This window comes from Schistocerca piceifrons, chromosome 2 (genome assembly GCF_021461385.2).
Source record: "Schistocerca piceifrons isolate TAMUIC-IGC-003096 chromosome 2, iqSchPice1.1, whole genome shotgun sequence".
NCBI classification, from domain to species: Eukaryota; Metazoa; Arthropoda; class Insecta; order Orthoptera; family Acrididae; genus Schistocerca; species Schistocerca piceifrons.
The window spans coordinates 697,623,242-697,640,350 of record NC_060139.1 but is presented as its reverse complement, the minus strand read 5'-3'; the positions used below and the strand labels follow the sequence as shown (position 1 = coordinate 697,640,350).

Below are 17,109 nucleotides of genomic sequence, written 5' to 3'. Positions count from 1 at the left end.
TTAGCAAACAGAACACAGCATGTTGTTATCAATGGAGAGAAGTATACAGACGTTAAAGTAACCTCTGGCGTGCCACAGGGGAGTGTTATGGGTCATTGCTTTTCACAATATATGTAAATGACCTAGTAGATAGCGTCGGAAGTTCCATGCCGCTTTTCGCGGATGATGCTGTAGTATACAGAAGTTGCAGCATTAGAAAATTGTAGCAAAATGTAGGAAGATCTGCAGCGGATAGGCACTTGGTGCAGGGAGTGGCAACTGACCCTTAACATAGACAAATGTAATGTATTGCGAATACATAGAAAGAAGGATCATTTATTGTATGATTATAGGATAAGCGGAACAAACACTGGTAGCAGTTACTTCTGTAAAATATCTGGGAGTATGCGTACGGAACGATTTGAAGTGGAATGATCATATAAAATTAATTGTTGGTAAGGCGGGTACCAGGTTGAGATTCATTGGGAGAGTCCTTAGAAAATGTAGTCGATCAACAAAGGAGGTGGCTTACAAAACACTCGTTCGACCTATACTTGAGTATTGCTCATCAGTGTGGGATCCGTACCAGGTCGGGTTGACGGAGGAGATAGAGAAGATCGAAAGAAGGTCGTCACAAGGTTATTTGGTAACCGTGATAGCGTTACGGAAATGTTTAGCAAACTCAAGTGGCAGACTCTGCAAGAGAGGCGCTCTGCATCGCGATGTAGCTTGCTGGCCAGATTTCGAGAGGGTGCGTTTCTGGATGAGGTATCGAATATATTGCTTCCCCCTACTTATACCTCCCGAGGAGATCACGAATGTAAAATTAGAGAGATTCGAACGCGCACGGAGGCTTTCCGACAGTCGTTCTTCCCGCGAACCATACGCGACTGGAACAGAAAAGGGAGGTAATGACAGTGGCACGTAAAGTGCCCTCCGCCACACACCGTTGGGTGGCTTCCGGAGTATAAATGTAGATGTAGATGTAGGCATCGTGAGAATGTGGAGGCCATGGGTTCAGAGGGACCATACGCAGCCTCATGGAGGATCTCAGCCGTCCAGCGCGACTAGGCCTCGAGAGGACAGGCGTATTCCTCGCTCGGCCTCGCAGCATCGTACAGGGACGTGACGTACCTTTAGTCAGGGAGTTGGCTCGTTCACATAAAGGAACACACACGGACAGTGCGATGACAAATGGAGCACGATGGACTGTCAGCACGGCGACCATTTCCGGCCTAGTTTGACGCAGGGCACAGGGAGGTGCCAGCAGAGGTGTTCCGAACGACAGTACTGGACACAGGTGGGCACCGCCAGTCTGAAAAAGAGGACGCAGTCAGCCATATTGCGGAACAATAAACCACAGACTCGATAAGCCTAGATTCTGCCGCTGTCGAAGTCGAAATGTGCTGGTGGATTTTTCTCCTTCTCACAGGGAGCTCGACAACCAATATTCAGTTTCGATTTTCGACCGAATAATCCACTCGGTTGTGTTGAAGCGCTAATCTATTGCACATCCAAGCACGTAGTACTCTTCATGCCAATTTCATATTTGTTTCATATCGCCTTTATGGTGGCGCAATTTTAGTGGCTAGCAGTGTAATTAGTGATAAATGCGTTAACCCACATGGTGACTTTAATTTGAGGGATTGGGGGTTGATTGATGCCTTGTGTAGGGACCCGCCTTTATTACGAAGTGTATAAAAAGAATATACGTTTGGAATGCAGCGTCGTATAGTAGTGAATCATGGACTGTGGGTCCGGAAAGGAAGACAATCGATAAGTTTAAGATGTGGTGCTAACGAAGGACGATGAAAATTAGGTGAACTGATAAAGAACGAGCATGTTCTCCACAAAGTAGGCGAAGAAAGGAACATATGGGAAACACTGACAAGAAGATGAGACAAATGTCAGGACGTGTGTTAAGACATCGTAGAATTAGTTGCATGGTATTAGAAGGAACTGTAGAGAGTAAAAACTGCAGGGAAGATAGATACTAGAACTCATCTAACAAATAATTGATTCCTGATTTGCTTATTTACAAGAGCCATCTAGGGTTATAAGCTCACTGCTGCAGTTATCGCTTTGATACTCATAATTCTTCGCATCTGAAAAATTATGCGAGACCAGGATCCGAACCAAGAGCTCCCGCATAACGCGAGCAGCCGTCAGCTTCAACAATTTAGTCGTAAGATTATGTCTTCAGCCCGACTCAAATCTCGTAGATGGTTCACTTTCAAGCATTTCTTGTGACGCACCATACGAGACAAGATGAAATGTCGCTGCGAATCAATCGAGGAACAATTCTGCTACGAACTGTGACAACTCACATACATCAATGGCCCCATACGAAGAGTGCAAACGCCAGCAGAGTACGGCGTTAAAAGTATCCGGACACCTATTAGTGAACATTAATATGGGATGTGTCCACACTTCGTCTTTACGATGACTTATACTGTGTTGGAGACTCTTTCAGTTGTGTGTCTTAATGGATGTGGAGGAATGACAGCACATTTTTCCTCAAGCGCCGAAACCAAAGAAGGTAGTAATCTTGGACGCTGGGGTCTGGATGTTCCTTTGGGTTCAGGATCGGGAGGCTGGGACGGCCAGTCCACTTCAGGAATGTTATTATGCACAAATTATTGTCTCACAGTTGCTGCATTACGGCAGGGTGCATTGCCATGCTGAAACAATCATCGTCTCCGAACTGTTCCTCCACTCTACGCAAAGCTGTAACATGTGTTCATATCCTTCCATATATAGCGTTTTCTTATGCGCAGTAATTGAACCACACCGTAACCACGGAAAACACCCCCGTGTGGTAACACAACCTCCCCTATAATTCATTGTGTACACTTCACATGGTGTCAGGCAACATTGTCCAGGCGTATTCCAAACCCAAACCCCTCTTCAAATTACGACAGGGAGAAGCGAGATACAGCACTCCAAATCACTCGCTTCCAGTCGTCCACTGTCAAACGGCGTCACTTTTTACACCACCTCAAGCGGTCGATTAGCATTGACTACAGAAATCTATCACTTATGAGGAGCTGATCCAACATTGTGCCCTCTTCTCTTTAACTCCATACGCAGTGACGCTGTGCTAGCTTGACTGCTGGTGGCACTCTGTGACTCACAAGTGATTCCCTTTGCTGATTTCATGCGATTTTTTATAACCAATCTCTGAAATGCTTGTCGGCCCCACTCTGTCAGTGCTTGAGGTATTTATGGTCCTGGTTTCGCTGTGGGTGTTCCTTCGCGTTCCCACTTCGCAATTATATTAGCAACAGTCGACTTGAGCAGTTAAGGAAGGGTTGAAATGTCCCTGATTGATTTGTTACTCAGGTAACTAGTCCACGTTTGAAGTGCTATTACTGATGCGCTACTGTCAATGCAAAATATAGAACATGTACTAAAATTAACTAGGGACGAAAGAAAAATTAAGATAACTTACGGTTTATCTGTTGCAGACCAACATTTGACCTCAGTAGTAACTTTGGTCATGTCTTTAATGATACACATGACTGGACATAAGTAACACTATAAGAAGTTGACTGAAATCTGTTCAGTTCCACATTCACGAAATGAAAAATCCAGATTGTTATTCCATTTCTGCTGATCTGTCTTACACACTGTCAGTGAATCTGAACTCGTTGACTTTCTGTCTACTAATACATTATTCGTTGTGCCGAGCAGCAAATGCCTCGTCAGGTTTTGCTGATCCTTTAAGATACTGGGTTCTAGTTCTCGTAGTCATGCGTTCAAGGTATTCCCTCCTATCAATCGCATGTGTTGCACAGGTCTGCGGGGATATACTCTCACATTGTTACTTTTTTTGTTAAATTTTTCACAGGCCCAAGGGTGTACGGCAACAAGATTCCCACGAGGGCGCTGGTGACCACCGGCAAGAAGGTGCAGCGCAAGATCCTCCTCTACCACAACTTCTTCCGCACCAAGGTGTCGCCGCCGGCTTCCAACATGCTCAAGATGGTGAGTCCAGCAATTTGCTCACCGTTTGGTTGTTGCCAACCGACTAACATCAGGGGAGAGGAGGGGGGGGGGGGGAGGGGAGAATCTAAAGCTAACAGCCTCATATCATTTTCAATTGTGTGCGTGCATGCGTGCGCGTACATGTGTGTGTGTAACAGAGAGACAACACAATTTGCTATAGAAGCCTCGGATTACACCTGAACCTTGGAGAAAACTGACAGGTTTGTGTTATACAAAATTTACACACTCCAAAAAAGGAAAGAAAATGAAAAGGAATTATCCGAATGGGAAGGAAATCGACAGGTGTGTTACATGTATACACAAATTATTACACGTTCAGAAAAACTGGATGATTTGTTCAAGGGAAAGTCCTTCAGAAACTGAGCAAGTCAATAACACGTTGGTCCACTTCTGACCATTATGCAAGCAGTTATTCGGCTTGACATCGATTGACGGATTTGTTGAAGCCTCCTGCGGGAAATCGTGCCAAGCCGGCCGCTGGTGGCCGAGCGGTTCCAGGCGCTTCAGTCTGGAACCGCGCGACCGCTACGGTGGCAGGTTCGAATCCTGCCTCGGGAATGGATGTGTGTGATGTCCTTAGGTTAGTTAGTTTTAAGTAGTTCTAAGTTTTAGGGGACTGATGACATGAGATGTTAAGTCCCATAGTGCTCAGAGCCATTTGAACCAAATCGTGCCAAATTCTGTCCAATAGGTGCGTTAGATCGTCACAATCCCGAGCTGGACCTTGTAGGCCAAGGTAGGGTCTGGAAAGTAGAAGAAAAGCAGTAGAAACTCTGGCCTTGTGCGGTCGGGCATTATGCTTACTGGATAGGACTGACGGAGTACATCGAGAAAGTTCAAAGAAAGGCAGCACGTTTTGTATTATCGTGAAATATGGGAGAGAGTGTCACAGAAATGATACAGTATTTGGGCTGTAAATCATTGCGAAATCGTTGCGACGGAATCTTCTCACGCAATTTCAATCACCAACTTTCTCCTCCGAATGCGGAAGTATTTTGTTGACACTGACCTACGTAGGGAGGTACGATCACCACGATAAAATAAGGAAAATCAGAGCTCGTACGGAAAGATATAGGTGTCATTCTTTCCGCGCGCTATGCGAGATTGGAATATTAGAGAATTGTGAAGGTGGTTCGATGAACCCTCTGCCAGGCACTTAAATCACTTAAATGTGATTTGCAGAGTATCCATGTAGATGTAGATGTAGATCTTGCTGAAATGTAAGCTCAGGATGGCTTGCCATGAAGACCAACAAAACTGGGCGTACAACATCGTTGACGGACTGCTGTGCTGAATGGGTGACCCGATTGATGACCTACCAAGGACGTCATGTTATGAAAAGAAATTAAGGGGAGGGGGGTGACATTCAGGTTGGTATTCCCCACGCTATCCGGGGTATCTCTACAGCTTTAGCTTGAAATCTCATTGACTGGAGTAGAATTGTCTTCAGTGATGAGTCCCATTTCTAACTGAGCCCTGATAATCATCGAATACGTGTCAGGAGACAACCCTTACAGCGATGGGATACCAGCTTGATTGTCGCCCGCCATATGGCGCGACAGCCAGGAGTGAGCTCCCGTGGTAGCAATTCTTTTCATAGCGGGGATCCTTTGCTTCTCATCCGTGACACACTTGCAGCACAACGGTATGTCTACGGCCCCGTTTGTTGCCCGCTATGGCAAGCCACTCTGGGCTTACATTTCAGCAAGATATTGCCCGTGCGCCGCACACGGCGAGAGCTTTTACTTCTTATCTTGGTGCCTGCCAAAACCTATCGTGTCCAGCAAGGTTGCCGGTTCTCTACCCAGCTGAGAATGTTGGGAGCATTATGGACAGGGCTTTGCAACCAGCTCGGGATTCTGACGAACTAAGGCGCTAACTGCATAGAATCTGGCACGATCTACGTCAGGTGGACCTCCAAAAACTCCGTCAGTCTATGCCAAGCATAATGGCCACAGGTGGATCAACGCGTTATTGGCTTATTAAGTTTGTGAAGCTCTTTCTCTTGAATAAACCATCCATTTTTTCTGGAATTGTAATCATTAGTTTTTCTATACTTGTACATCACAATTACCGATTTCCATCACATTCGAATAATTTCTTCGTGGTTCCTCTTATGTTTTGTCTCAGAGTGTATTTTCCTCTCAGCTGTGGTTTTTGTTCTGATGTTCAAACTATAGTGTGATCGACTTGGTAAGCACGATTATTGTTGCAGTAGCATTGAGGAGACGCTTAAAATTTAAAAAAAGGCGATTTTTCAAGGGATTAGGAGGAATGACTTTGGAAGTTCATAATGCAGCAGAAACTATAAACCATGAAATATCGAGTTTTCCAGTAGAACGGAATATAACACATCAAAGAAAGAATGCAATAGAGAAAAAAACTGCCAAAATACTGGAATCTCACGTAGTATTTGTGGATTTGTAGAAGGCCTATGATACGGCACTACAAAACAGTCTGTAGACATGAAGGCTAATGGCGTGGCAACTACTTACATCAAAGTTGTTAAATAGTTCGAAGCGAACTGCGTGAATGTTGTCAAACTAGGAAATTCCGGAGTCTTGTGTTAGAAAAAGGCGCATTGATGCTATTTAAAATCCATGTTAAGTAAGTACTTACAGGCTGGAGGAGCAAATGTGAGGACATGGGAATCCCTGTAGTTGACGGAAAATTGGACATTCTTTTCTTCACTGATGGCTGAAACAGAAGACCAAGATGATGCTGAATACACGTTTCAGAAGTTAAAAGAGGAATACAAAAATTGGGGCCTCACAATCAGTCTCCCGAAAACAATAACTAAAGGCTGGCAACAATACCATAGCGAATCTGGAGGTTGGAGCCATTAAGATCACGGGTTTTAATTGTTTTATGTACCTGGGGGTTATGATATCAGCAATCGGAAGATGTGAAGATATCACAAAAAATTTAATAGGTCAGGGCTATAGGGCCGTGCGACAACTGAAGTCGGTCCTTTGGAATAACAAAATAACAGAAAGTACCAAACAGATGATACATCTTTGTGTTGTTGAAAACATTCCTAAGTACGGAGCACAAAATAACCGTCAGAGAAACAAGCTGCCTGCGCCAGAGGTGGACTTTAGGAGGTGACATTGAGGGAACTCAAAGCTGGACCGTCTACCAAACACCAACATAAGAGAGACTATGGGTATCGATAAATCAGTAACTGACTCCATAGAGAGGAAGCGTTTAAAACGGTATGGGCATCTACAAAGGATAGACGACAGCCGATGGCCAAAGAAAGAGCGGCCTTGGGACCCCGAGGAAACAAGAAGGGAGACTGGCAGGATAGCGGGAATACACGAACTGGAGAAGCGGCGTAAACCGTAGAGTATTTGCAGTGTGATGATGAAGAGGTACTTACAGTTAATCAAATGGCTCTGAGCACTATGGGACTTAACATCTATGGTCATCAGTCCCCTAGAACTTAGAACTACTTAAACCTAACTAACCTAAGGACATCACACAACACCCAGTCATCACGAGGCAGAGAAAATCCCTGACCCCACCGGGAATCGAACCCGTGAACCCGGGTGCGGAAAGCGAGAACGCTACCGTACGACCACGAGCTGCGGACTACAGTTAATCCTCAGAGGCGATCGTAACTACAAGTTAGGTTGATAAAAGGGTGAGCAAAAAATTTGCAGGACCCAATGGGTAAGTAGTAGAAAAAGCAGTACAGAACTGAAATGCCGGCCGGAGTGGCCGAGCGGCTCTAGGCGCTTCAGTCTGGAACCGCGCGACTGCTACGGTCGCAGGTTCGAATTCTGCCTCGGGCATGGATGTGTGTGATGTCCTTAGGTTGGTTAGGTTTAAGTAGTTCTAATTTCTAGGGGACTGATGACCTCAGATGTTAAGTCCCATAGTACTCAGAGCCATTTGAACCATTTGAACTGAAATCAAGGGAAAGTGCAAGAAAGCAAAATCAGTAGCCCGCTAGTGAACTGAAAAGTACTTAATGACTTTAATCGATGCCAGTGTTACCGAAAGAGCCGCCGCAAACGTATCAGACATGTAATGAGGAAAAATGAGGACCGAATTCGTACTCGTTGAAGCTAGCGTAAGATTTACTTTCTCCTAAGAATGCCGCGATAGTTGCTTCAGCAAAGACATGGACAACTCTCTTTCCCAGTTTCGGCCACCAACCCGTCTCTAACGAACTCAGGAGAAATTAACTTTTAAATCGTTAGATGTAACCATGTGATAATTTCGTTAACCCATGTACTAGCAGAATGGACCTCCTTTACTTTTATTGAAATGGTTCCCTTCATAATACAGTTCATTATAATTTCTTTCCTAAATTTCGCTATATTTATTGCCACAATTTTGTATTTTTATACATGAAAGATCGCTAAAAGGGATTGTTAAGTTATTATAATGTCCTGGTTTCCCTACTATGTTACGTTTCCTACAAGGAAGTAGAGAGGAAGGAAGATTAGGGTTTAACGTACCGTCGACGCCGAAGTCATTGGAAATGGTATACAAACTCGAATTGGGTAAGAGTGATGCAGGAAAATCGGGCGGGCGCTTTCGAAGAAACAATACCGACATTCATCTTGGGTGATATTCGCAAACCACAGGAAACAAAAACTGGCACCACTGTGCTACCTCATTCAGTGTACCAGTATGAAATTAATTTCTTTTTGAAATGTATACGTAGTGATTGGAAAATACTAGTACGGTTAAGTAGCCCGCCCGGTTAGCCGGGTGGTCTAACGCACTGCTGTAAGTAGCCCGACGACGTCGCCGAAGTGTGTTGCTCTGTGGCTAATACATTAATTTTTGTTTACTGTCGGTGCATAAAATTCTAGTTTTTCATAAAATTCTTTTTGAAACCGAACATAAAGTTTAAACTATTAATGGCTCTGACATATGCCTTTTAAGTAGAACTCGGTCAGACGTAGACGATCCAGATCTGTCGAAGAAATTATTACGTTGCGAGTCTTGAAATGTGATAGATTTCCTCTTGAGTATTGCGTCACACAGGCTAGCTAGGTGGTTACGACAGCAGGTCCTCCTCCTGCGGGACACATCCATCACTGTACGTCACGTCACGCCAGTTCTGCTGGCCTGTGCCCACAGGGACCCTGACCCAACGCTGCCCCGCGTTTACTTTTCGACACGGAGCATTAATCGACCGTCACAAATGGCCGCAACAAAAACTATCTGGTTTAGCGATATTTCGGCTCTAGTAAGCGGCCTTTCACCAACGCAAGAGGTCTGCGATGTGACGATACCGACTTCTCTCGACGGACCGCGGCGTCGTTTGGGTTCGGTTTGCTGTAACGCTGGAGTGGGCCCGCAACCTGACTGATAATGCTCTTTACAGGCACAACACCTAAAAGACACAAATTTCGCACGTCCAGCAAAAGCTGCATTTTATTTTATTTTATTTTCCTGTCCCAAATATAGCGGGTACCTTTCTAAGAGTCATGGTGCAATTCCTCCAGTATTTCAGTAAATGTTTACACATTCGTTTCTGCAATGTTTAAGCCGGCCGCGGTGGCCGTGCGGTTCTAGGCGCTCCAGTCCGGAGCCGCGCTGCTGCTACGGTCGCAGGTTCGAATCCTGCCTCGGGCATGGGTGTGTGTGATGTCCTTAGGTTAGTTAGGTTTAAGTAGTTCTAAGTTCTAAGGGACTAATGACCACAGCAGTTGAGTCCCATAGTGCTCAGGGCCATTTGAACCATTTTTTTGCAATGTTTAACTGCAGTCCATTCAAACAAATACCGCTCATCGCGTCTTTCACACGACGCCCATTGTCGACGGGAAGTGGTGGTTAGTTTCCCATTACGCATAAAGTTATTTTTGGAAGCAGAATTTTACGTGCTCAATCCTTAGAGTGGTCCCAAATTAACCTAGTGCGATATTCGTTCTACCGTGCTTATCATCAGGGACAGGAAGAATAACCAGTACTATAACTACGACTCTCATGCCACGCTGCCCCCGTTGTCTGCTACCGCCATCCAACAGCGCTGCTTAGTCGCTGCTGGAGTACTATTTATTCTTCACGTTGAGCTGCCCCTGTTCGTACACATCGACAAAATGAATAGCGCACTGGAGTTAGTTGTGACCGCTGTATCGTATGAGCACGCAAAATTCCGTTTTAAAAATTATTTTCTTTGTACTGCGAAACAAATTGACACTTCTATTGACAGTCGGCTTCGCATGAAACATGTGATGAGCAGTAATTGTTTGGGTGGACAGCAGTTGTAAATTGCAAATAGCTGCCGAAGCATGAGACAAAATTTGCTTGACTACTTTTAGGAGAGACATCAAATATGCAGGGTGTTGGCGGTATAAGTGCAGATATTTCTGTTGATGACTAAGGACAGTGTACTGAATAACGTTACATCAGTATTTACTTCATTTGCAGACTAATAGTTATAGCTACTACGAGCAGTATGTTTTTAGGTCGGTTAGTATCGCCAATTACACCTGGCACAAGGAAGCTCTTAATGTTTATTTACCTTTGGCCCGCATGGCAGAATCTGGAATGTGGACACGTGGAGACAAAACAAGATAAATGGTTCAAATGGCTCTGAGCACTATGGGGCTTAACATCTGAGGTCATCAGTCCCCTAGAACTTAGAACTACTTAAACCTAACCAACCTACATCCATGCCCGAGGCAGGATTCGAACCTGCGACCGTAACAGTCGCACGGTTCCTGACTGAAGCGCCTAGAGCTGCTCCGACACCGCGGCCGGCAAAACAAGATAGTCCTTGCTGATGCATGTAGTCTGATTCGTGCCTCAGTTACGACGGTGCAGAAGATATAAATAGTGAACTGTGTGACGTGTTTGAGGAAAGACTGTCAGACGCAGAAAAAAGAAAAAGAAAAAACTCAACTAGTACGCTGAAGTGGTTACATATTAAGGTATCAATTATCACTATATTGTGTTAGACGGTTAGGTACAGACATACTGTGATAACTGGTACCTTAACATGTTCCACTTCTGAGTGTTGGCTGTTTTTTTTTCAGCGTCTAACAGTCTCGCCACAAACACGTCACATAATTTAGTACCTGATATTTTCTGCACAGTCGTAACTGCACCACGAAGGGGACTAAGCGTGTCAGTGCAGACAATCATTATCCACACTCCATTACTTCTCCTGCTGCCTATGTAAGTGTAATTGGCCGTACTGACCGACCTAATATTTGTACCCTATGTCGTGATCTGTCTCCCCTAGACGTGTGACTCAAAGACTGACTGAGTCTGAGACGTGTCACAGTCATAGTCGTTAGTTGGAATGAGAGGTAACTGGACATTTGGGCACTTTGCAGACGTGGCACAAGGGCGCGGCGAGGGCTGCGCAGCGGTGGGCCGAGCGCTGCCTGATGCTGACCCACGACGACATGCAGGGCCGCTGGGTCAACAACTACGGCTCCTGTGGCCAGAACATCTTCATCTCCACGCAGCAGGTGCCCTGGTAAGGCCGCATCGTGGCACCGGTTTTAACTGCCGACACTGATCGTAATACGACTCAACAATAACATAAAAGCAACTTGCACTCTGTAGCACTCATTTTGTTTACTCGTACTTCCGCCATTGAAACCTCATTATCAACTATAAATTAGTTACCTTTCTGTATTTATTGGCGCTTTGCATAACGTCATTGCGCTGATTTTGTACTAATCGCTACAATTTGATGTGACTATTACGTAAGCCACCACTCATATACACTATTCACATACCTGTCAAAAGCCTGAATAACCACTTTTCGTAGCGCGTTCCGCTGCCAGAAGTGCAGGAAGAGAGTCAATGAAGTGCTGGAAGGTACCGACAGGGACGTGGAGTCATGTAGAATCCAGTGCTGTGACCAGCTGCGCTAGGTTTCTTGGTTCAGAATCCAGGGCGCCAACAGTCCAGTCGGGGTGGTCCAACACATTCTCGACTCGGTTGAAATCGCAGGAGTTTGGTGGCCAGAGGACTGTGGAAATCTCACCCTGGTGCTCTTCGAACGACGCACGCACGCTGGAAACTGTGTGACACATTGCGTTGTCTCGCAGGTAGATGCCATTCTGTAGAGGAAAAAATAACTGAATGTAGGGGTGGACATGGCCCCCAAAGGCAGATACATACATGTTTCGATCCATTGTGCCTTGTCGAATGATTAGATCACCCAGGAAAAAATTCACCAGATCAAAAATATGCCCTCCTCCGACCTAGACCCATCCGGCGATTGCTTTCTGTTCGACGGAGCATGAAACGTGATTCATATGAATAGACCAGCTGAGTGGACCACCAGTTGCAGTATTGGGGTGCAAAATCCAATCTCCTTCGTCGGTGAACTGTAGTAATCCGTGGTGCATGAAACAGGCGCCTGCTGTGTCATCCCATAGACAGCAACGTACTCTGAACTGTCGCTGAGAAAATACTTTTAGCAGTCCTTCAGCCCTTTGGTTCATCTGGGCGGTCAGTTGCTCTACAGTTGTACGTGTGTTCGCCCGTACATATATCGATAGCCAACGTTCACTCTTGTCACGTACGGGCCGGCGCCGGTATGGGTAGCGCCATTTTACCAAGCACAGTATACACCCAAAAAAAAAGTGCTCTCTCCTCGAAGGAATCATCCGAATGGGATGGAAATCGGTAGATGTGAGGTACTTGTAAAGACAAACAAAAGATTACACTTTCAGAAAGATTGGATGCTTTATTCAAGAGAAAGAGCTTCACAAATTGATCAAGTTAATAACGTGTTTGTTCACCTCTGGCCCTTATGCAAGCAGTTACTCGACTTGACATTCACTGACAGAGCTGTTGGATGCTCTCCTGAAGGATATCGAGCCCATTGCTGTCCAACTGACGGGTTAGATCGTCAAACCCCCGAGCTTTCGCTCTGCCCATAATACTACAAACGTTCTCAACTGAGGAGGGATCCAGCGACCTTGCTGGCCAAGATAAGGTGTGAAAAATTCGAAGACAAGCAGTAGAACCTCTCGCCGTGTGCAGCCAGGCACTATCTTGCTGAAATATAAGCCATAAAAACCAATAAAACGAGGCATAGAATATCGTCGACGTGCCGCTGTTCTGTAAGGGTGCCGAAGATAACAACCAAAGGGGTCCTTCAATGAAAAGAAGACTGTCAGACCATATGACGGGCGACAGTCAGGCTGGTCTCCCAGTGCTGTCCGTGGCGTCTCGAGACTCGTCTTTGGTCTGGAATCTCATTGACTGGAGTAGAACTGTCTTCAGTGACAGTGGCCAGCGAAGATGGGCCTGAAGAAATCCCAGACAGCGGTAGGATACCAGCATGAGTGTCGCCCGGTATATGGCCAGTCAGTCAGGCGTGAAGATCTGCGGTGTCATTCCTTTTCATACCAGGACTCCATGGTTGTCATCTGCGACACCTTTACAGCACAGCCCTTTGTGTCAAGCCATCCTGGGCTTACATTCCTGCAAGACACTGCCAGCTCGCACAGGGCGAGAATTTCTGCTGCTTGTCTTCGTGTTTGCCAAACCCTACCTTGGCTAGAGAAGTCATATAATCTCTTTCCCATTGCAGCATTATGGGCAGAGCCCTCCAACCATCTCGTTTTTTTGACGATGTAACGCACCAACTGGACAAAAGGATATCCAACAATTTTATCAATCAACGTCGAGATGAATAACTGTTTTCATAAGGGCCAGCGGTGGAACAACGCGTGAGTGTCTTGCTCAGTTTGTGAAGCTCTTACTCTTGAATAAATCACACACCTTTTCTGAAACTGTAATCATTTGTTGTCTGCACGTATACATCACATCTACCGATTTCCGTTCCATTCGAATAATTCTTTCATCGTGCATCGTTTTCTTTGTCTTATATTGTATTTTAATCAGGGCGGCACGCGAACAGTTTACAAACAGCCGTTTCGGAAATGCTTCCACCCTTGGCCCGAAAGACAGTGATCGTGCTTTTTGGACGTCAGATAAGTCAGTCCGTTTCTGCATTACGGCAACGGCTGCACTGTTATCCACGTGCCCCCGACACACTTTATATACCCTCCACTATTGGCGGTGCCACATGCCGTCTGTGAGAGGTTATTGCACGTTGCAATCGAACATAGGCGGTAGTTATACTAACGTGACGAGACTGTGTAATAACTTTAATTTAACATGAAATCTAACTTATACAGAGACTGTAATAAAATTACTGACGACTGTTCTCTTTAGACATCTTTGATATGTATTTGAGGCAGCTTACCGATTGGACCCACGAAATTTACATTTCAGTAAGTTGTTGTCTCTAATGAGAACAAAAGTGACTCTTTTTGGATGGTACTTGGCGTCGAGTGAAAAAATCCACTGGCCAAGAGCGTACCCATAATCTCAACTAGACGAGATAGGAGCTCATCTTAATTTTGTGGAAGGAGAGAGGTGTAGGGAATGGACCACAATTTCTAGAAAATAAAAGTAAAACTACTGAACTAATGAAACGTCCTGACAGATTAAAACTGTGTGCCGGACCGAGACTCGAACTCGGGACCTTTGCCTTTCGCCGGCAAGTGCTCTACCAACTAAGCTACCCAAGCACGACTCATGACCCGTCCTCACAGCTTCACTTCTGCCAGTACCTCGTCTCCTACCTTCCAGACTTCACAAAAGCTCTTCTGCGAACCTTGCAGAACTAGCACTCTGGAAACATCCTCTAGGCTGTGGCTAAGCCATGTCTCCCCATGTCCTTTCTTCCACGAGTGCTAGTTCTGCAAGGTCCGCAGATGAGCTTCTGTGAAGTTTGGAAGGTAGGAGACGAGGTACTGGCAGAATTGAAACTGTGATGACGGGTCCTGAGTCGTGCTTGGTAGCTCAGTTGGTAGAGCACTTGCCCGCGAAAGGCAAAGGTCCCGAGTTCAAGTCTCGGTCCTGCACACAGTTTTAAGCTGTTAGGAAGTTTCATATCAGCGAACACAACGCTGCAGAGTGAAAATCTCATTCTCATACTGAAGTAATATAAATGACTAACGCATACCACCATGTTAGTTATACCTATTATTTATTAAAGGAGACTATAGTTTGTATGAGAATTGCACGCACTGCTGTGCTGTCGATCAGGCAATGTCCAGTTAAAATATGAATACTTACCACATATACATCTTTTTCGTTTTCGGCATTGGCAGGTAACACCACAAAAAGTATTGCAAACTCAAGATACATCCATACTGGAAACATTTAGACACCATTGTCACCTGGTATTTTCAGCTTCAAGAAGAACCAACGAACGGAATGGCTCTTCGTACACTTGCTGCTTGTCGGTATACATTAGATATTTTCATTTCCTTCAGACTGACACTGAATGTATACGTTTCTGTCACGGAGCAATAACGGAAGTTTGATTTGCGGAGATATTCTTTCTTTTGTAAACGAACGGAGGGACGAGGAACGGACAGCTGCCCTTCTTTAACCCTCACTGGATGGGATCTTGCTACCAGCAGTGTTCATTTCGCCTGCACATCAGAGAAAAACCAAAGAAAGGGTTTATAGAAATTTCCAAGTTAACTAACAGGACACACACACTGTCTACACCATTATGTGGAAGCTTTACTTTACAGCTATCGCATATTTCCTGAAATGCTTCCTACCCCTTTTTCAGGTTTACTAGTTCGTATTTAACGGAGACGAGGAAATCTCTATTATATTGAGTGAATTCAGAGAGATTTACTTTATTGATCGAAGTCTTGCACAACAGAAGTTGATGACGATGATGATGATGATGATGATGATGATGATTGGTTTGCGGGGCGCTCAACTGCGTTAGCACACGTAGAAAGTCCCAACGTTTACACAGGCAAATTTTTTACGCATTCCAATCTAGCCACTGTCACGAATGATGATGATGAAAATCATGAGGACAACACAAACAGCCAATCCCCGGGCAGAGAAAATCCCCAACCCGACTGGGAATTGAACCTGGGACCCCGTGATGCAGAGGCAACAACAGAAGTTGCTATACTCTACCGTGGTTTCGGTGTCTTAGCCCCATCGTGAGTTGTATCTAAAATCCGTAGTAAAACAACAGTTGTACCATAATCCATTACGCAATTAACAAATTTAAAAAAGTGGAAGATTGATGTTTAGCGTTTGCTAAGTGTCGCACTCGAATGTAGGTGTTTTCGTGTGGTTCGTCACGTTAGATTATAAGCTGATTTGCGCTTTCTGCAGCGCAGGGGCCGTTATTTAGTTCAACTGTAGTTTAACGCGTGACTTCCACCTAATGTCCTATGATGGCTTTATTATTATAAACTGTATGCATTCCCTGTGGCAATTTTGGGACAAGAGGAATTTTTCCAGGCCGCAATTGAAAGTTAGAGCTCTTCCGCCGCCACAATTTGGGATGTTATTTGACGATCCACCAACGGTAGATGTTTGCCTATTAGTTGTTAAGGTATGGGCATTGTCCTAATATTGCTAGGTAGGCTACTATTCAATCGTTTTATCTTTTGTCAGTTTCTAAATGTCAAGCGTTATTTTTCTAAAAAAATTCTTATTTGCTTGATGGAGTAGGCTATAAGTGTTGTTTTACTTCAGATTTTAGATATATTTCAAATGTTCAAATATGTGTGAAATCTTATAGGAATTAACTGCTAAGGTCATCAGTCCCTAAGCTTACACACTACTTAATCTAAATTATCCTAAGGACAAACACACACACCCATGCCCGAGGGAGGAGGACTCGAACCTCCTCCGGGACCAGCCGCACAGTCCGTGACTGCAGCGCCTGAGACCGCTCGGTTAGATATAGTATTTCAAGGTGAGGCTAAGACCCCGAAACAATGCTACTGTATAGCCCCTTCTGTCGTGCAACAATTTGATCAGTAAAGTATTCTAGGATGTACTTGTATTCTGGGATGTAGTACTATTGTGGATGCACGGGTTTTGATCAGCCATCTATCGTTCCCGGCCGTTCTCCCAAGCATTCTCTAATTAAGTTGGTCCTTACCAAAAGCAACGTCAACGTGGTTCGTCCAAAAAATACATTTATCCAACTGATACGTAATAGAAATCAGTGTACAGGGTGATGTATACGTAATCATGGCGAATAAAAGATGGTATATTTTTGGAAACTGAGTACGGCTCCTATGATGTAGTTGTGCTTAAAAACACTTTGATACTAATTTTCCTCTA

At 44.8% G+C, this 17,109-nt stretch overlaps 1 protein-coding gene across 2 annotated transcripts in view; it reads left to right on the top strand.

The window, feature by feature from the left end:
* The window catches only part of LOC124775488 (cysteine-rich secretory protein 2-like), a 251,618-nt gene that overhangs the window by 212,893 nt on the left and 21,616 nt on the right, over nucleotides 1-17,109 (top strand). For both annotated transcript variants that reach the window (XM_047250321.1, XM_047250322.1), the window contains exons 4-5: nucleotides 3,830-3,966; nucleotides 11,292-11,437. In XM_047250321.1, the coding sequence (XP_047106277.1) occupies nucleotides 3,830-3,966; nucleotides 11,292-11,437 (283 nt within the window). The remainder of the gene's footprint in view (nucleotides 1-3,829; nucleotides 3,967-11,291; nucleotides 11,438-17,109) is intronic.